The sequence below is a fragment of the Bos indicus x Bos taurus genome, chromosome 28 (assembly GCF_003369695.1).
Source record: "Bos indicus x Bos taurus breed Angus x Brahman F1 hybrid chromosome 28, Bos_hybrid_MaternalHap_v2.0, whole genome shotgun sequence".
Taxonomy (NCBI): Eukaryota; Metazoa; Chordata; class Mammalia; order Artiodactyla; family Bovidae; genus Bos; species Bos indicus x Bos taurus.
In genome coordinates, this window is record NC_040103.1 from 366,851 (window position 1) to 389,250 (window position 22,400).

The following is a 22,400-nucleotide window of genomic DNA, read 5'->3' on the forward strand; positions in this document are numbered from 1 at the left end:
ATGAACACAACAGATAGATGATTAGAAGAAATCAGCTCATTCCATGAAAATCTCATTAACTTTTTGCAGCAGGAGGAAACACAAACGGTAAAGGAATGATGAACAATAACCCCTACTTTTCAGAAACAATTTAAGAATAAGATCGAATGAAAGACATTGTACTCTGTACTCCAATAAAGTTTTCATTGAGGGCAAATATTTCAACAGGATGAAGAGACACTGAGTTGAATCTTAGGTTCCAATTTTGTTTTTTTAACCTCTCCCAGCATCTCAGAATCTCCAGAATGCTTCATGGATATTGTTAAAATTCATAGTTTCTTCTAGGAAATCAAACCCAGCCACTATCTTAAAATCATATAATAATGGTAAAATAATGAACAAGTGTATGCTGTTACATTGTAACAGGCAACAAGAGCTTTCCATATATTCTAGGAGATTTTTACATATTCGATCATTTAACTCTCAAATTATCCATATACTGGGAAGATTACATATATTAGTTCATTTATACTTCAAAACAACCCATTTCATTGGTAATATTGTATTGTCTTTATTTTCAGGGTTGTAATCCTGTAACAAACACAGCCATTTATAGCTCTACAATTACTACCAAATGCACAGTATGATGTATTCTTATCTACACAGTGTATTCCTTCAACTCTGCTGAGATAAAATAAAAAGGAAATTAGGACTCAAGGATTAAAAGCAACCACAGAAAATGTCTGATAATTTAATCATCAAACCTGATCCCAGAGAAAGAAGGATTCATACGTCAATTGATTTACATGGCCAATTTACAGAATACAGTGATCAAAGCAATTGTTGACCTCTTCCTGAAGATAGAGTCAGTAACTTATGTGTTAATAATTAGTAATATATATAGTTAATAGTCTTTATGATCTTCACAAACTTGTTTGGTTTTCCCAGATATCCACAGTGAATGAAAGAGCCTATTATGGTAATCAATCTAGCCCAACCAGTCCATCTTAAAGGAGATCAGTCCTGGGTGTTCATTGGAAGGATTGATGCTGAAGCTGAAACTCCAATGCTTTGGCCACCTCATGAGAAGAGTTGACTCATTGGAAAAGACCCTGATGTTGGGAGGGATTGTGGGTGGGAGGAGAAGGGGATGACAGAGGATGAGATGGCTGGATGGCACGGGTTTGTGTGGACTCTAGGAGTTGGTGATGGACAGGGAGGCCTGGTGTGCTGCAGTTCATGGGGTCACAGAGTCAGACACTACTGACCAACTGAATTGAACTGAAAGAGAAAATACATGCTATAATTTCACTCTCTCCTAATATAAATGTGACTATCACTATATGTGCTTCTATCTGATTTTCTGAGAGCCACTGTAATCCCCATTATCCATCATGAGTAATGTAAAGTTTCTCTGATGGTAAATGTTCTTTAAGTGCAGAATCTAGGCTTATTTTCCCAAACACAGAAAACTGGATTTACTCACTCATCTATCCATTCATTCATCCTATCCATTCATCCATTTATTCACTGAATATATATAGTGAGGACGTGCCCTACACCAAGCTGCATAGGTGTTGGAAAAATCAACCAAGATACATATCCCCAGCTGCCAAGGACTTTCTCATATGGATAGGTTGACAAACAAGTCAACAAATACCTTCAATATTAGATGACAAAGAATATAAAAATCAATGTACAAAGAGAAACTATTATTTATTTTAATTCAGAAACATTTCACAGAGCAGAATTTTGACAAATCTGTTTTTGTAAGAGATGATAAAAACATTTCACAGAATAGAGGATGAAAAGTTATTTTTTTATTTCTGAAAGGTGGGGAAATGTTTAAAATATTTGACATATAGGATGATGTACAGCTGATTATCAGATTGGAGGGATAGGCTATGCCTTAAATATTCTTAAATGACTTCAATTCCTATTCACTTGAAAGTCCCGTTTCTGTCCAATAGCTTTCTGAGGGCATATTTTACATCTTTGTTTCTGAAGCTGTAGATTATTGGATTAAACATGGGAAAGACAACCGTATAAAACACTGCAACTACTTTGTCAGTGTCTGGGGAGTAGCTGGTAGTGGGACGCAAGTACATAAACAGGAGTGTTCCATAGAATAAGGTGATTGCCAAGAGATGAGAGGCACAGGTAGAGAACGTTTTGCTTCTTCCACCTGAGGACTTGATGCTCAAAACAGTGAGGAGGATACAGAAGTATGAGATAAATATGACCACAAAAGTGCTGGTCTGGATGAAGCCACACAAAGCAAAGAGCAGAAGCTCATTAATGTAGGTGTCTGTACAAGACAAAGCCAGGAGAGGCGGGATGTCACAGAAAAAATGGTTGACGATATTGGAGCCACAAAATGGCAGCCTGAATGTGAGGCAGACATGGACCATTGAAGTCACACCCCCACTGAAGTATGCCAACACAATGCAGCAGACACAGACTCTCCGAGACACAAGAGCAGAATAGAGCAGTGGATTGCAGATGGCTGCATAGCGATCATAGGCCATTGCTGCCAAGATAAGGCATTCAGCATCAGCAAAACAACCAAAGAAAAACATCTGTAGTACACAACCAGAGAGGGAAATACTTTTCTTGGATGCTAAGAAATTTACCAGCATTTTAGGAATGATTGCTGTTGAGTAGCTAATGTCTAAGAAAGACAAGTTGCTGAGAAAATAATACATGGGGGTTTGAAGGCTTGAATTGATATTAATTAGGATTATTAAACCTACATTTCCCACCATAGTTAGTGTATAGACTATGAGAAATACCAAGAATAGTGTAACTCTGAGAGGTAGATAATCTGTGAATCCAACAAGTAGGAACTCAATTGGCATGGTACAATTATTCTCCAACATCTTCTTGGTTTTCTTGTCTTTCTCATCTGAAATAAATGGTATCAGGATACATGAATTGATTTGAATAATTGATGCTGCTGCTGCTGCTAAGTTGCTTCAGTCGTTTCCGACTCTGGGTGACCCCATAGATGGCAGCCCACCAGGCTCCCCCGTCCCTGGGATTCTCCAGCCAAGAACACTGGAGTGGGTTGCCATTTCCTTCTCCAATGCATGAAAGTGAGAAGTGAAAGGGAAGTCGCTCAGTCGTGTCCGACTCTTTGCGACCCCGTGGACTGCAGCCTACCAGGCTCCTCCGTCCATGGGATTTTCCAGGCAAGAGTGCTGGAGTGGGGTGCCATTGTCTTCTCCAAATGATTGATGAATCAAGTATATATTTATTCTTCCTTCTAATGAGGCAAAGATAAGGATAGAATAACCATTAAGGCATTTTCTGTGATGTATTTGGTTTGTTTTCATTTGCGACTTTATTTAAAAAGCAATTAAAATCTTCATTGAGAGAATAGCATTGAAACATGTATAATATCATGTATGAAACGAGCCGCCAGTCCAGGTTCGATGCACGGTACTGGATGCTTGGGGCTGGTGCACTGGGACGACCCAGAGGGAGGGTAGGGGAGGGAGGAGGGAGGAGGGTTCAGAATGGGAAACGCGGGTGTACCTGTGGTGGATTCATTTTGATATTTGGAAAAACTAATACAATATTGTAAAGTTTTAAAAATAAAATAAAATTTAAAAAAAAATCTTCATTGATACTAGAGACTGTTATTCAGCTATGATGCTCCAAGAGGCAGCGATTCTTTAAAGACTGTTCACATTAAGAGATAGTACTAAATCCTTTAAAGATGAAAAAGAATGAATTTGGCTGAGTTGATAAATCCTGGTAGAACTAGAAGAGCTGGCAAAGTCCTTATAGGCAAACCCCTATTTTTCAAATCCTAAAATCATATTCTTCCATGTATAGGAAAGTATAGTTGAGAAAAAGTCTAGGGAGAATGCTACCACAGATAAACTGGATGAGTCTACAGAATATCTATGATCTTGGGAGGTAGTTTAAAATAACAGATAAGAGCATAACAGCTATGCAAGAGATGACTGGGTTCAAATCTTAGCTTTGCTACATATAGAATATATACTAATTGGTTATGTGAGCTTAATAAAGTTATTTAACCACTCTGTGATGATTAGAGGAAAAACAAGTAGATATTTGTGTGTGTGTGTGCATGCGCGTGTTTTTGGAGAAGGCAATGGCAACCCACTCCAGTACTCTTGCCTGGAAAATCCCATGGACGGAGGAGCCTGGTAGGCTGCAGTCCATGGGGTCGCTAAGAGTCGGACACGACTGAGCGACTTCCCTTTCAGTCTTCACTTTCATGCATTGGAGAAGGAAATGGCAACCCACTCCAGTGTTCTTGGCTGGAGAATCCCAGGGACGGGGGAGCCTGGTGGGCTGCCATCTATGGGGTCGCCCAGAGTCGGACACGACTGAAGTGACTTAGCAGCAAACTGAGACTGTATTGGGAAAATGTATTATATAGTCAGAAGGAGAGAGTGCCCAAGTGAAGAAAACTTAGGATGAATGTCAATGAAAAAATACAGTGAGATGGAGTATCCTGCAGGCAATTAAAGATATGTAATGTTGGAAGTGGCTTAAGTCAGTAACTCTGCAGTAAGTAATAAGAGAAACAAATAATGAGGATCTATTCTCTGTGCTGTGTGGGAATCCTGTAATTCTCCCTGGTCCAACAATATGGCCTGAAATCTTCTAGAGAATCCGGTCTTCACTGGGAATTAAATCTTTAAAAGGAAAAAATTGATTGGAAAAAGATGAATCCAAACTCTTAAATGAGAAAGCAATTAATGTGTCTATGTTGCACAAGTGTAATTTCTATGCTTACATAATATTCAGATTCTTATTCTTAACTCTGTCTTCCTTTCTGTAAAGAATCAATTCAATAACCATGAAAAGGACTTTCTTTAATTTTCTTGTGTGTGTGTGTGTGTGTGTGTGTGTATGTGTATGTGTGTGTGTCTATCTGTGAGACACTCCAACAGCCTGGGTCCTGTTTTATTTGATATCACTGGAACAAAAGAGGCCCCAAAAATGAAGAAAGTGAGAAAGTAAGTGTCTGGAGACCTGGAATGTAATCCTGGTTCTACTACCTTAAATTATTTCATCTTTATTTATGTCATCATATCCTCATTTATAAAATCAGACCTACTGTATTTATTTTTATGCTTGTCATATAAGGGAAAATATATATATTCAAGAACTTCATAATAGCTTACTAAACTTTTATATTTGTTTGCATGTTATTAGTAGGAATTGTTGAATCAGGAAAGTTTATTAAAACTGGAAACAAAAAATGAACAGACATGCAGCATGAAAAATGTTATAAACTCTCACCAAACATAAATGGAGTATAACTTCCACTACCAATAAGACAACCAAGGCAAATTATAGCTTGTTTTCTTGAACAGTTTTAACTTGGGTGTTCTATGAACTGGAGCCCTGATATATTCACTGTGATACCTAGTTACGTGTGTTAAAGATGATACTGATGGTGGTTAAAGCAACAAACAAAGCTAAAATTACCAATACATTTTTCAATCACTTGACATGCATCATTTTGTTGAAACCTCCTATTATTCTATAGATAGATATTTTTCTAACTTTATAAGTGATAAAACTGAAGCATAGAAATGTAATTAAATTTTCAGAGTATACATTGATAGAATCCTGTTCTCATTTCTTAACTGAAGTACTATGATGGGTCTGATGTTGAAATATTTTGTACTGCTGTAGGAATTTTATGATATATCATTTGAATATAGAATGTCAGTGTGGGAAAGAACCTCAGCCATCATCTCAGGTTCTTGTTCTTCAGATGCCATGACTACAAGATCATTCAACATGGGGCATGTCCACTAGTGACTTGAATGATTATATCATATCCAAAAACAGGTTATGAGATCAAAGTCTGATTTTTCTTCCTTGAGTTTCCATTAAAATTGAAAAACTATCTAGAGGGTTTCTGTAGTCAGTTGTCGAATGGGAGGTGAAGCATCCCACAACAATTCCACTTCTTTTGAAGAGTTCATCTCATACTACTTTGAACTTAGATCTTGATTAACCTAACATAAGCTGAGCCCCACTGATCCCAAAGGAAATCTTATGTGACAAAGCTACTTCTAAAAACTACCCATGGATGGATTTTCAATTTGTTCTTCTGCTTAAAGTATTAAGTATAAAGTTTGCCCTCTCTCCTTTTCAAATTATGCTGTACTGTACTAATTAAACATACACAGGATATGGCATCAGGCAAAATTTAGTTTAACCTCAGATGTGACATTGAGTGTTCTATAAGTCATTGAACTTCTCTATGCCTAAACTTCTTAATTTCATTTAAATAGCATGATATATACATGCGTGCTAAGTTACTTCAGTTGTGTTGGACTCTGTGCAACCCTATGGACTATATAGCCCACCAGGCTCCTCGTGCATGGGATTCTCCAGGCAAGACTACTGGAATGCATTGCCATTTCCTCCTCCAGGGGATCTTCCTGACTCAGGGATTGAGCTCAAGTATCTTATACCATAAAATTGAAATCAGGATTAAATTGGATAATTTATGACACTTTACAGGGCTTATTATATTATAGATGCATGAAACAATAAATACATTATCTTTCATTAATAATAATACTATTGTGATTATTTAATCATTCAATATCTGACTTCAAAATCATAAGTTCCTTCAGTTGATAATTATAAGGACAAGCATAAAATAGTTATATTGTATGTTAATATGTGTATATTCTCATAGAAACTGAGGTTTGGCTTACTGATAAAATTTAGCTTACTAAATTTAGCTATGGAGTAAGGAATGGAAACCCACTCCAATATTCTTGTCTGGAAAATTCCATGGACAGCAAAGCCTGGCAGGTTACAGCCCATGGGGTCAGAGTATTGGACATGACTGAGCTACACACCTAATTTAGCACAGTTAATTAGATTATTGGATTTCACAAGATTTCCAAAATAGCCACACTCAGATTCCTCATCAATGAAATAAGGACCACAGTGAATCAGTCAATGGCTTTCAGAAAATGCCACGGGGAAGGTCAGGTCAGATTTATACTCCACCATCCCCCCATTCACTCCTTTAGCCCACATACCTACACAAACTGAGAAAACCCTGCAGAGTCAGAGAAGATACATTTTATCTAAGGCAACAGTATCTTTGCTACATCCACACCACACACTTTGTTAATGCTTTAGGGAATCTGTCACCTACCTTGGCACCTTCTGGAAGTTTGAATTGTAGTATTTATTTTGTGCAAAAGGCTGATACCAGACTTTGCACATAGATGTTACAAGGGATAAATATATTCTTGATGAGACAAGTAGGATATCCCAAGATGGTTCCCAACCCCAAGTGGATTTTAGATTGGCAATGACATTTTTTCTAGTGGTGTGGCTGGAATGATTCCCAAAGAGAAAAATGGAGAGTGATAATATAATTGACTATTATGTAGCCAATTACAATGTAATCCTTAACTGACAAATCTAAGATTAAACAACAACAAAAACCCTTTCAGTTCTGCCAGGTGATAAAGAACAAACAGACAAAAAAATCCTATAAATCCTATGATTTCTACCAGATATTAAAAGGTACTTTACAGCCTTTAGTTATATGAGACGATCTAAAAGTACAAGTTCAATGCTATTGAGAGCAGTCCCAGGTACCCCCATTTTAGTTTGCTTCTTCCAATTTTCCTAGTGACTAGAAGGAAATATGTCTTGTATGATAAGTTGTAAGAGCTTACAACTCAGGCAACCTGGATTTGAAAGTGAGATTTGCCATTTCACAGCTGTGAGACTTTGAGTCACTTCTTAAATGTTATTGTTATTAATTATAAAATAATAAATACTAATTGTCCACCTCATCAAATTCTTATGAAAATTGGGATAATGCATGTAAAGAGTTAGTCCTTGCTTCATCAGACTGCACACTATCTTTTGTAATTGTAGCAGTATTTATAACAGTATTTCTCCATAATTTAAAAAGCAGTTCTAGATTTTAACTTTCTTTAAAGTACTAACAGGGCTCCCCCCATGGCTCAGTGGTAAACAATCCACCAGCCAATGCAGGAGAGGCAGGTTCTATCCCTGGGTTTGGCAGATCCCCTGGAGAAGGAAACGGCAACCTACTCTGGTATTCTCGCCTGGAGAATCCCATGGACAGAAGATCCTGGGAAGCTACAGTCCATGGGTTTGCAGAGTCAGACATGACCAAGCACGCATGCACAAGAGAAACAGGAAAAATATAAACACCTGAGCTTTAGCTTCTAGGGAGCTGGAAGAGAAATGTTTCCTCATCTTCTGTGCTCAGTCAAGGCTCCTAAAAAGGTTCTGTGACACCACTCAATCCTGTGGAGTGACCATTGCTACCTTAAAAGAAATGGTCTCCCGCATACAGCAGTCTCTAAAGTGAGTAAGCCAAGAGTCACAGAGTGAGGTAGCAACATTTTTATGAGTATGTCATATAGTAAACACTGAGCTATACCAGAGAGACCATCTACACACAATGTAAGTGAACTTCCCCTTGTTTACCTGTCAAATCAAATAGATCTCTTACCAGTAATGCAGTCAAAAGTGTTTATTTATGGAAGCTCTATTTATTAATTACATTCTCTTATCATGTTTTATATATATAGGGAATCCCTCTTCTGGGGTGAAGTGAAAGTCACTCAGTTGTGTCCAACTCTTTGCAACCCTGTGGACTACATACAGTTCATGGAATTCTCCAGGCCAGAATACTGGAGTGGGTAGCTTTCCCTTCTCCAGGGAATCTTTCCAACCTAGGGATCAAACCCAGGTCTCCTTCGTTGCAGGCAGATTCTTTACCAACTGAGCTATCAGGAAAGCTTGTGGCTCAGCTGGTAAATAATTTGCCCACAATGCGGGGAACTGGATTTGATACGTGGGTTGGGAATATCCCCTGGAAAGGGAAAGGCTACCCACTTCAGTATTCTGGCCTGGAGAATTCCACAGACTGTATAGTCCATGGGGTCGCAAAGAGTCAGACACGACTGAGCAACCTTCACTTTCATTCTGGGATAATAATACCGCAGCAATACATTCTTTGCTGTAACCACTATAGCGTAAGAAACCGACTATCAGGAGGCTAAGTATTTTGTGGATTTTGATCTTTTATTATTATTATTATTTAGCTTTCTTGTTTTTATATTTGAATTAATTAATGTTTAATTTAAGGTAATTGCTTTACAGAATTGTGTTGTTTTCTGTCAAACATCAACAATAATCAGTCATAGCGACACTCATGTCCCCTCCTTCTTTAACCTTTATCCATCTCCCTCCCCTTCCCACCCCTCTAGATGGTTATAGAGCCCCCTCTCTGAGCTCCCTGAGTCATACATCAAATTCCCATTGGCTATCTATTTTACATATGGTATTGTAAGTTTTCATGTTACTTACCCCTTAGTTAGTCACAGAGAGATCCTCACACTGTCCTGGGAAAGTAAGAGAAATTCTCCTGAAAATTATTTGAACTTTTAGAATTTGCTCAGGTCCAGCTGCTCTTATGTAAATTCCATGAAATAGTTAAAAGTTTTTGATGGATTGCCTGATTTATCATGAAAGAGACTTTATACCTCTATGTTCATAATAGAGACTTTGAAGTCGCTCAGTCATGTCTGACTATTTGTGACCCCACGGACTGTAGTCTATCAGGCTCCTCCGACCACGGGATTTTCCAGGCAATAGTACTGGAGTGGGTTGCCATTTCCTTCTCCAGGGTATCTTCCCAACCCAGGGATCGAATCCAGATCTCCCTCATTGTAGACAGACGCTTTGCCATCTAAGCCATCAGGGAAGTCCTTAATAGAGACTTTAGGACCCATGATAACCTGATGTCTGATGTTGCATCAGACAACATCTGGTGAGGTCCTCTATCTCAGCTAGAACCAAGTAACAGGAAAATGCTTATCTCACAAAGTTAGAAAGGTAAGTTTCTGAAACAAACAAAAAAACCTCTCTATTTAAAGTATCTACATTCTTCTGCTATTACCTGCTGGGGACCAGCCTTGGCTGATCCAGGGTATTCGAAGGAGAGATGGCATAGGCGACCTATTTATTTAAATATTTATCAAAGATATAAAGAGTAATTCAACTTCAGCTTCTTCAGCATTACTGGTTGGGCCATAGACTTGGATTACTGTGATATTTAATGGTTTGCCTTGGAAATGAACAGAGATCATTTTGTCATTTCTGTGATTGCATCCAATTACTGCATTTCAGACTCCTTTGACCATGATGGCCACTCCATTTCTTCTAAGGGATTCCTGCCTACAGTAGTAGATATAATGGTCATTTAAGTTAAATTCACCCATTCCAGTCCATTTTAGTTCACTGATTCCTAGAATGTTGATGCTCACTCTTGCCATCTCCTGTTTGACTACTTCTAATTTGCCTTGATTCATGGACCTAATATTCCTTGTTCCTATGCAGTATTTCTCTTTACAGCATCGGACCTTGCTTCTATCACCAGTCACATCCACAACTGGTATTGTTTTTGCTTTGGCTCCATCCCTTCATTCTTTCTGGAGTTATTAACAAAATGGCCCTCTAAAGAAAATACTTGGGAAAACTAATTTAATTACCCATAAGAAGGTAGTAACAATTATAATTTACAAAAGCCCATTTCGATAAAAATTTATGACATATAGAAACATGTGTCCTTAGAAGATACATAAAAGTTTTAAACATCTTATCTTTAAGCTGCTACTGCATGTGGCCTTTATTGTGTGTGCTTAGTCTCTCAGTCGTGTCCAACTCTTTGCAACTCTTTGGACTGTAGCCTGCCAGGCTCCTCTGTATTTTTCAGGCAAGAATACTAGAGTAGGTTGCCATTTGGCTCCACAAGGAGATCTTCCTGACCTAGGGACCAAACCTGTGTCTCCTGCATTACAGATGGATTCTTTAGCTGCTGAGTCATGAACTACAATTCCTAAAACCTTCTATTTGCCCGTGGTCTTGATATATTACTCTCTTCAATGGGTATAGTGAATTTAAGTAATAAGAACTAAAATTGTAATAAATGTATTCAAATTTCTCTTTAGACACCTTAGTCTCTCTTTGGAAGAGGATCATGCTAAATACGATTGTCAAGGAAAACTCACTCTTAAATAATGAAAAAAAAGTACTTTTCAGACTAAAATGGGGAATAAGTCACTGCATAATTACCATTCTTAATAAGTTTTTATATATGTGTGTATATATATACACATATATATAACAATTCTATAAATACTACAGATCACCATGCATAATAATGTCATAATACTTATTATTATATAAAATGTATATTATATATAAATTTGCCTATTTTGACATTATGGTGAGTTTGTATCTAGCTATAAGACCCATTATAAGAGCGTACCACTCAAATGGTAAGTCTGCTGAAACCACTTTCCTGTTCATGTCGGATGGCTTTCTCTTTTTTTCACTAGTGTGAAAAAGGAGTTGAATATTTGACAGATTGCCTTGACTGTCATAAATTATTGCTTCATTTTTATGCACTAAGCTTAGTGAATCCCACTTAATGATTTTTTTCTGAAACCTAGTATGTCTTCAACAGTAAAAATAGAAATAATACAATTAATAAATATGAAAGTATGAAAAGGTGTTAGTCACTCAGACATGTCCAACTCTATGACCACAGGGACTATAGCCCAAGAGGCTCCTCTGTCCATAGAATTCTCCAGGCAGGAGTAATGGGGTGGGTAGAGTTCCCTTCTCCAGGAGATCTTCCCGACCCAGGGATTGGACCTGGGTCTCCTGCATTACAGGCAGATTCTTTACTTTCTGAACCACCAGGGAAGCTAAGCAACAACCAACAAATGTACAAAATTCTTAAATAGATATTTTATTAAAGCAAATAAACAGAAATCAAATAATCATATAAGAGATGCTCATCACCATTAGCCATTATTAAATGCAAATTAAAACCAAGATAAGATTATGCTAAACATAATTTATGTTTTTATGTATTTTAATGCCTAGAAATAAAATAAAATAAATCACAAAGTAATAACTAAACATTGTTATGTTATATAAATATATAACCATTGAAGAGTGATAGCTTTCCATGCATCAGCATGATTTTCTAAAATATGCTTTTTTCAAATTTCCTTTAATCTTTATACAGGTGTAAATGTATTCCTGCTTCCTATAGTTAAGTCTAATATTCTCTTCCATTGTATTTTATGAGTTTGTGTGTGTGTGTATGAGTGTGTGTGTGTGTGTGTGTGTGTGTGTGTGTGAGGGGTAATAGAGAAAAATTGTTCTGATACATTGTAACCACTGCTGATAATCCTCACAATTAATCTGAGGACACCCTTGATTGGGAAGTCTATACAGTAACTACTTAGAATTTCAGGTTGTTCCAAGTGATGGCAGTTAATGATAGAAATAAGGAGTCTCATCCAGTCACATGGCAGGACATCTAGAAATATTTCCATCCTCTCTTCCTGCTTGGAGTGATCTTGCAACTAAAGTTGAGATGAGGGCCTATTCCCGGAAACTCTGCATGCTGTTTCCAGCTTGTACATCAAAAAAAGGAATTAGTGATTGATTTCCCTGATGACCAGCTCCCTTTCTGTCATCTGGGAAGGTAAGAGGCCGACCTGGCTACTGTTTGATTGTGTAGAAAAGATTCATGCTGAAGATGGCATAATTGCCCCCAACATCCCTGGATTTCCTACTTCTGAATTTTTTCCTACTTCAGAAAAATTAAGTTAACTTCAATTTGAAACATTGTATAATTGCATCCTTTTTAAGAAAATCTTTATTTCATATCACAAGTAATATATAATCATAAACTTCTGATTTTACATTGTGTATATTTCTTAATGATCAAAAATACCATGAGAGGCAGAGAATTTTGAGGAGTGGTATGAGCAGATATGATTTTTATTATTGTAATAAGGTCTTTGAGTGGCAGGGAGAATTGTTTAGTTCAATTAGGAGGTAACCTGAGGAAGGAGTGGATCCCAAGGGCAAATATTCCCTATTTAATTAACTCTACATGTTAAAACAATAGAACATTTATTAGATGCCAATTAACCTGTTTTAAATAAATCTGAATTATCTAACTATGAGGGGAAAACTCTCATTTTCTCTGTCTTTTCACTCTATAAAGGTAAGCATTATATTTGATATCAATTTAAACAGGTAAGCATGAACCATTTTTGTCCAATTGCAAATTATTTATATATATATATATCTGTATATAATTAGCATCAGAAAGACAACACTTATTTTGGAAAATTTAAGAAAGAAATTGTTGCATGTAATTGTTGTTTGACTTCAAGCCCTGATTCACACAGCTTTTTACTTTTCTGATTCTCCTCATTATATTATCAAATGAGAAATTACAAAGTATTTTGTAACACAATGGTCCAATATACCAGATTACTAACATCTTCGTCATCATCATTATCATCTTAACTGTGAGTATTTATAAATGGATTACTATGTGTTATACCTCTTTCAAACAGTTTGTATGTATTCAAGCTCTTAAATTTCTAATTGTATATTACTAAGGAGTAAGATAAGATAATGGACTTTATTACAATGAGTCTGCATCCTACTAACCCCAAGGGAATCATTTGCTTGTTAAAATTAAGTTCTATGGTTAATTAATCTGAAAGTATTAAAAATATATTGGCATGTTTTCTTTTTGTCTTTGGAGAATTCTCCTTAAAATAAAAAGGTTTCTGTACTTATTTCATCGGTTTTAGATTTTATTTCCTGTCTTCAATTTGATTTTATAAACTTGATGTCAATAGTAATAAATTAATTATGACATACCACCTACACTTAATATCATAACCCCCACAGCAAAGGAAATCATTATTTTAGTGGAAATATATTTAAAAAACTGAATAATTTGAGTAAAAGAAAGTTGCTACATATGGCTGAATTAGCTAATTTTTTTTCTTTCTGATTAGTATAATAGAAGGACCCATTAGTTTCTAGAAGTCACAGAAACCAGAACATGCGTGGCATAATTTGAGGGAAATTTTTGGTGAGATAGAGTTCATAAGTGTGGTCCCTAGTGACCCAGATGGCACAGAGTCTGCCTGCAGTGCAGGAGAGCCGGGTTCAATCCCTGGGTCAGGAAGATCCCTGTGAATGCAAATGGCAACCCACTCCAGTATTCTTGCCTACAAAACCCCTTGGACAGAGGAGCCTGGCAGGTTTTGGTCCATGGGATGGCAAAATATTCAGACACGACTGAACAACTAACACTTAGAGTTTTGAAGATACATCCAGTTTGATAGAATTTGAAAAATTATAATATTTCTTACTTTGTAAATAATGGCTTTACACTGATAATTCCGCTTAACAGTCATAAAATGTGGTTCCATTTGGCAAGTAAAAATTGAGGCAAAGCAAGATTTCACTACAGTCTTGCTATCAAGTTCTGTTGTTCTTTCTTTTTCTGGCAATATTTTTAGTATGCATTTCAAATGCATTACTCTGCTTGAACAGTAGGAATAATTGAGAGAGCAGAACAATAAAAATTGTGAGAATACCTTACATAAAGAGCAGATACGATAAAAAGAATAAAGCAGATGACAGTTTCTGAAGGCAATGGTTAGCTCATCAAATGTAGGTGGATGATACAAGTTAGTTGAAATAGAAAGCGTGATTCATTCCACAAGACAGTTTTAATCATTGTCCCAGTGCTATTATCTACATTGAATTAAACAGGTGAATAAAACATGGTTAAAGTGTAAGGATGAGGTAGTAAAAAAAAAAAAATATTCATGGTTGTCTAGACTTATACCGATGAAACCATTTCTTAGTAACATCTCCTATCAGCCACTTGTTTCTGACCATTTTTAACCACACAGTTATAGCATTTTTATCGGAGAAGGCAATGGCACCCCACTCCAGTACTCTTGCCTGGAAAATCCCATGGGTGGAGGAGCCTGGTAGGCTGTAGTCCATGGGGTCGCTAAGAGTCGAAAACAACTGAGCGACTTCCCTTTCACTTTTCACTTTCATGCATTGGAGAAGGAAATGGCAACCCACTTCGGTGTTCTTGCCTGGAGAATCCCAGGAATGGGGGAGCCTGATGGGCTTCCATCAATGGAGTCTCACAGAGTCGGACACGACTGAAGCGACTTAGCAGCAGCAGCAGCAGCATAACATTTTTATATTTCTTAAAATAGCATTTTCTTTGGGAGAATTGTATAATAATGAGGGAAGGTTCAAATACCTTCAGTTCCTTAGTATGTATATAGTCTGGAATAGTGTAGATGGTAAAAGAAATTTCTACTTAACTTTCCTTTTCTAAGTTACAGTATTCCTCAGGATTCTCAAGTCTTATATGGACTATTGCTTTTGCCTCATGTATCTCTATATTTTTGTAGCTGAAACTTGACCACTGTCCTCACATATTATCCTTTTAGAATATGGATATAAGTGTGTTTCCTTTGCAGGGATTTACAGGCTTTCAAATTAATTAACACATAGTATGAAAGTTACACACAACATACTGAAAATGATGAAGTATTTTGCTACTGTGAAAAAGTGAGTAGAAAGTATAATTTCGAGCATAGACTCTTGAGAGTCCCTGGGACAGCAAGGATGTCAAACTAGTCAATTCTAGAGGAATTAACTCTGAATATTCATTGGAAGGACTGATGTTGAAGCTGAAGCTCCAATACTTTGACCATCTGATGCAAAGATACAACTCATTGGAAAAGACCCTGATGCTGGAAAAGACTGAGAGCAAGATGAGAAGGGGGCAACAGAGGATGAGATGCGTGGATGGCATCACTGATTCAATGGATATGAGTTTGAGCAAACTCAGGGAGATAATGAAGAACAGGGAAGCCTGGTTTGCTGCAGTTTATGGGTTGCAAAGAGATGGACTTAGCCATTGAATAACAGCAACTCTCCTCCACACACACCACTGAAGGCATGGTTGAACTCTAGCAGGAGAGAGGGGGAGAGAAGGTCTGAATCTGGGTTAGGAACAGTTGCTTACACCTTGGGGACTATTCTAAAAAAAATAACAGTCAAATTGATTCACTTTTAATTTATTCAAGCAGTTAGTGTATCAAGTTTTGTGGAAGAGATATGCTAAGTCTTGTACAAAAAAAGTCTGCAATATCCAAATAAATTTATAATCTAATTATAGCAATAAGAAAAGTATAACATAAAGATGGGAAATCTCAGCTCAATACATTCTCATGCCTGAACTAACAGACATACACATAACGGGAAAAAAAAAAAAAAGAATGAATGTATTAAATGGTTAGCAGAACAATAGCAATTATAGGGGAAGGGGGTAATTTAGAAAGGTTTCAGAGGTGAGTTGGGCTGATGTCTCTTAAAATTAGTGTGTGAGGGGTGAATATTCTTGTTAGAATTGCTTACTTGAACACAAGTTATAGATGAACATGCCTCTTACCTCTAGAGTTCCTGAAAAGGAAGATAGTTTAGTTCCTTTTCTTCTGACTGAAAATTCTGAATATAAATTATGACTGCTGTTTTTATAGACCCTACATTGAAATGCATCATTTTAAATATTATTACATAATATTTATCATTCCATAATACTGATTGGTCAACATATCAATTTTGTTTTCAGATAAAATGGCCTAAATATTCAAGTGTCCAAAGAACAAACAGCAGGTAAACCATCACTTTCAAAATTAACTACATGTCAATGTTTGGCAGAAATCAACAAAATTCTGTAAAGCTATTATAGTTCAATTAAAAAATAAACAACTTTTAAAAATTAACTGTAGTTACCCTTAAAAATATCTTAGATGGCTTACAAATAGTTTAATTGTGCAACCAAATTACTTTCACATTAATAATGATTAAAAACAGAATTGAGAGGTGAGGAGCAAAACAGATCAGCCAGAATAAGCAAATGACTGATAGAACTGAATACAAATTCATATTTTACATTTTGTATTGTTTGATTGAAGACACATACTTACATTATAAACACATGAGCTTTGATATAAAAAATGATAACTCATGATAGATAAAAGATACTGAAGAGATTTATTTTCTTAAAAATATATTTAATATTAATGAAAAATATATTTCACTACACTTTCACAGGTCTATCAGTAATAGGTTTTGTTTTTATAGGGAACTGGGAAAATAAGAGGACATAGCATCCTATTTATACATAAGGAAACACAAGTCAAAAGGTGAAATAATGGTATTTCTGATTTAATCATTCCCACAGATGAAATATGAAGAGATGGAAGCAGAAGACAACATATCTACAGTTATACAACTTGTACTCCTGGGGTTTTCTGACCTTCCAAACCTTCAAGGGCTTGTTCTCCATCATTTACATCATTATCTTGGATAATGGATAATGGATAAACATCATTTTGGATAACTGGAAGTAGTCTCATAATAATACTAACCAGGCTTGACCCAACTCTGCAGAAACCCATTTATTTCTTCCTGGCAAATTTTTCCTCCTTGGAAATCTGTTATGTGTCTGTCACTCTCCCTAGGATTCTGGTGAACCTTTGGACTCAGGACAAAAGAATATCTATCCTGGACTGTGCCACCCAAATGTGCTTCTTCCTTTTCCTTGGAACCACTGAGTGTCTCCTCCTGGTGGTGATGGCCTATGACCACTGTGTGGCCATCTGTGACCCTCTGCACTATCCCCTGGTAAGGACCCCAAAGTCGTGCCTCCAGCTGGCATGTGCCAGATCTTCTCTCTGCATTTCTGTCATTCGAATGAGAGTAACCACTTCTGTGACATTCCCCCCATTCTGAAGCTGGCCTGAGGAGACACTTTTGCACATGAGCTGTCAGTAGTTCTGCTGGTTGCTGCAGTGCCTTTTATATTAATACTTGCCTCTTACAGTAAAATCGTCTGCACTATTTTGAGGTTGCCAACAGCCAGAAGAGCCAAAGCCTTCCCCACGTGCTCTTCTCACCTGTTGATTGTGCTTTTATTTATTGTATCTGCTACCATTACCTACTTAAGGCCCAAATCCAGTTATTCTGCAGGAACTGACAGACTCTTCTCTCTGTTATACACCATAGTGACTCCAATGTTCAATCCCATGATATACAACCTTCAGAACAAGGATGTGATTGCAGCACTGATAAAATTATTACTGAAAAAAGTAGTGTGATGAGTTTATTTTAAAGTGCTTTAAATACTGGCCACAGGGTTATCAGAGAAATTTTTAAAGATCTCTACATTTCCCAGTTTAGAAGTTAACCACTTCTTTTTATACTATATTTTTCAGTTCAGTTCAGTTGCTCAGTTATGTCTGACTCTGAGACCCCATGGACTGCAGCATTCCAGGTCTCCCTGTCCATCACCAACTCCTGGATTTTGCTCAAACTCATGCCCATAGAGTCAATGATGCCATCCAATCATCTCATCCTCTGTTGTCCCGTTCTCCTCCCATATTCAACCTTTCCCAGCACCAGGGTCTTTTCAAATGAGTCCATTCTTCCCATCAGGTGGCCAAAGTATTGGAGTTTAAGCTTTGGCATCAGTCCTTCCAATGAATACTCAGGACTGATCTCCTTTAGGATGGACTGGTTGGATCTCCTTGCAGTCCAAGGGACTCTCAGGAGCATTCTCCAGCACCACACAGATCAGCCTTAATTATTCCTGTATCCCCTCCCTCCCCACCCTCTCCAGTTCCTCCAGGCCATCACCTGAGGCTGGGCTCCCTGTGCTGCACAGCAACTTCCCACTAGCTATCCTTCTCACACCTGATTGTGTATGTATGTTGATGCTACTTTCTCCATTCATCTCACTCTCTCCCTCCCCCACTGTGTAAATCCATTCCCTACATCTGTCTCCACTCCCTTCCTGAAAATAGATTATTAATCAGTATCATTTTTCTGGATTCCATATATATGTATTACTTAGTAAAAAGGTTTTACAAAATCCTGGAACACTGCTGTCCCAGGAGTTAGATAATTGATTTTTAATCAAATTTACCAAATTTTACCAAATTTAGAGCAAGTCATTCACCTACTATTTTCTCCCTTCATTTTTAAAGAACACAATTAAAATGAGTATGAAACTTACTTGAAAGCTAGCCATACCATCCCACCAGAAGTGTTGCTGTGTGAAATAAATAAATGTACTTTATTACACAGGCTTGGATATTATTTTAAAGAAGAAAATAAGCATTCATGTTTCACAGTGTTTGGTGGTGGTAGATAGTACCTTTTTCGTGGCTTTTCGGCTGGTGCTCTTTTGTGGTAGGAAATGTTTCTCAGAAATGCAAGTTTTGATATTTTAATGTGTGTGTTATGACTGAGCACTTTGATGTTTAAACAATGCTTTCTTCTGCTGTGTATGTATTCAACACAACTTCATCTGCTGTAAGAACTTCTGTGAATATAATCAGCTGTAATTACAGATACATCTCATTGGTACTTTGCAAGAATTTAATATCCTCATGGTGTCAATGTGAGAGCAGTTAAAGAGGTCTTATTTTAAAGAAAATAATTGCATGCTTCTGTAGGTGCAGATTTCATAATTCAATATCCTATAGCTAGATATTTGACAGCAGTTTTGCACAAATATCTACTATGTAAAAAAGGTATTTCATATTGTCATCCAGTTTGTTGCTATTCCTATATGATTTTAACATTAAAAAGCATTGTTGAACATGCAGGCTTTGCATATTTTATTTACAATTTGGCTTACAAAGAATATGACCCCATCATCATTATTTGAAATAATGGTGAAAACAAAGGGGAAAACTATTTCCACAGCTTATGATTCAGTTCAATTCGTTCAGTCACTCAGTCTTATCTGACTCTTTATGATCTTATGGACTGCAGCACGCCAGACTTCTCTGTCCATCACCAACTCCCAGAGCTTACTCAAACTCATGTCCATCAAGTCAGTGATGCCATCCAGCCTTCTCATTCTCTGTCGTCCCCTTCTCCTCTTGCCTTAAGTCTTTCCCAGCATGAGGGTCTTTTCAAATGAATCAGCTGGGGACACATACAGATTGAAAGTGAAGGGCTGGAAAAAAAAGATATTCAAATGAATCAGCTATTAGCATGAGGTGGCCAAAGTATTGGAGTTTCAGCTTCAGCATCAGTCCTTCCAATGAATATTCAGGACTGATTTCCTTTAGAATTCACTGGTTTCCTCTCCTTGCAGTCCAAGGAACTTTCAAGAGTCTTCTCCAACACCACAGTTCAAAAGCATCAATTCTTTGAGGCTCAGCTTTCTTTATAGTCCAACTCTCAAATCCATACATGACCACTGGGAAAACCATAGCTTTTACTAGACGGACTTTTGTCAGAAAAGTCATGTCTCTGTTTTTTAATATACTGTCTAGGTTGGTCATAGCTTTTCTTCCAAGGAGCAAGCATCTTTTAATTTCATGGCTGCAGTCACCATCTGAAGTGATTTTGGAGCCCCTCAAAATAAAGTCTGTCACTGTTTCCATTGTTTCCACATCTATCTGCCATGAAGTGATGGGATAGGATGCCATGATCTGTTTTCTGAATGTTAAGCTTTAAGCCAACTTTTTCACTCTCCTCTTTTATTTTCATCAAGAGGCCCTTCAGTTCTTCTTTGCTTTCTGCCATAAGAGTGGTGTCATCTGCGTATCTGTGGTTATTGATATTTCTCCTGGCAATCTTGATTCCAGCTTGTGTTTCATCCAGCCCAGCATTTCTCATGATGTACTCTGCATATAAGTTAAATAATCAGGGTAACAGTATAGCCTTGACATACTCCTTTCCCAATTTGGAACCAGTCTGTTGTTTCATGCCCAGTTCTAACTGTTGCTTTTTGTCCTGCATACAGATTTCTCAGGAGGCAGGTAAGGTGGTCTGGTATTCCCATCTCTTTAAGAATGTTCCACAATGTTTGTTGATCTACACAGTCAAAGGCTTTGGTGTAGTCAGTAAAGCACAAGTTGATTTTTTCTGGAACCCTCTTGCTTTTTCAATGATCCAATGGATGTTGCCAATTTGATCTCTGGTTCCTCTTCCTTTTCTAAATCCAGTTTGAACATCTGGAAGCTTATGGCTCATGTACTGCTGAAGCCTGGCTTGGAGACTTTTGAAGATTACTTTGCTAGCATGTGAGATGAGTGCAATTGTGCTGTAGTTTGAACAATCTTTGGCATTGTCTTTCTTTGGGACTGGAATGAAAACTGACCTTTTTCAGTCCTGTGGCCACTGCTGAGTTTTCCAAATTTGCTGGCATATTGAGTGCAGCACTTGCACAGCATCATCTTTTAGGATTTGAAATAGCTTAAATGGAATTCCATCACCTCCATTAGTTTTGTTCATGGTGATGCTTCCTAAGGCCCACTTGACTTCACATTCCAGGATGTCTGGCTCTAGGTGAGTGATCACACCATCAAGGTTAACTAGGTCATGAAGATCTTTTTTGTTTAGTTCATCAGTGTATTCTTGCCACGTTTTCTTGATATGTTCTGCTTCTGAATAATGATACCTATATTGGTAGTGACCTATAGTTATGTTTCAATCTATCTTTCCTTTGAATGTTCAGCCAACCATGATAATAAGTTCATATGACTAAAATTTTATCATTAGAGTTAAATTAGTTAAGTATTTCTAAATAGCCTTTAAGGAATAATGGGTTGTTCTCTAGTCTGGAAACAATCATCTATTGTATTTGAAATATAGCATAATTTTAACAGTATTGTGCATGTATCATTTAAACAACTGTGATGTAACAAACATGTTTTGTCTTAACATTAAATTTTACTGTCATCATCTGTGTGTCCCTGTCTGCAAACTGTATCAGTTAGGTGTATGAGAGTGTCTGACAAACAAGTGACTCAGGACTGAGAAAGACCTCCTGCCAGCATCTAACTGAGATTATTTATCAACCTACAGGCTGACCATAGCAGTCTAGTTGTCAAAGGTAATTGATTGTTAAATGAGGATAAAAGGTCCTCTTTAGACTGGTTCAGGGGAATGGCCATGTATAATACCATAGAGATGTTTTCATTAATTGATAGCATTTTAAAATATATTTATAATATTTTAAATTTGGTGCAAATTAAAATGCACTTTTTTGTTGTAAACTTTTTGAGAAGTCTGACAAATTCACAGAGTTATGTTACCAAAAACATGATAAAAATACAGAACAGCTTGATAACTCCCCAACATTCTCATTTTTTTGTCTCTCTAGTTAATACCCTACCAATTTACTACCAGCTGACAAGTACTCTGTCCATAGGCCTTTTTAAAACTGTCATATAAATGGAATCATAAAGCTTTTTAAGTCTGAATTTTCACTTTGCATAAAGCATTTAGCATATTGCTGCCTGCATCAATATCATTTCACTTCAGTCGCTCCATTGTGTCCGACTCACTGTCCATCACCATCTCCCGGAGTTCACTCAAACTCACATCCATCGAGTCGGTGATGCCATCCAGCCATCTCATCCTCTGTCGTCCCCTTCTCCTCCTGCCCCCAATCCCTC

General features: G+C 37.1%; 1 protein-coding gene across 1 annotated transcript; it reads right to left on the bottom strand.

Moving 5' to 3' along the window:
* Window positions 1-1,919: 1,919 nt before the first annotated feature.
* On the bottom strand, window positions 1,920-2,858 carry LOC113885371 (olfactory receptor 5AS1). Its single transcript, XM_027530679.1, has one exon. It carries the CDS (start codon window positions 2,856-2,858, stop codon window positions 1,920-1,922), a length of 939 nt encoding a protein of 312 aa, XP_027386480.1.
* Window positions 2,859-22,400: the final 19,542 nt, after the last annotated feature.

Coding starts and splice junctions, on each gene's coding strand:
- LOC113885371 (XM_027530679.1), bottom strand. CDS start 2,858: ATGTTGGAGAATAATTGTACCATGCCAATTGAGTTCCTACTTGTTGGA.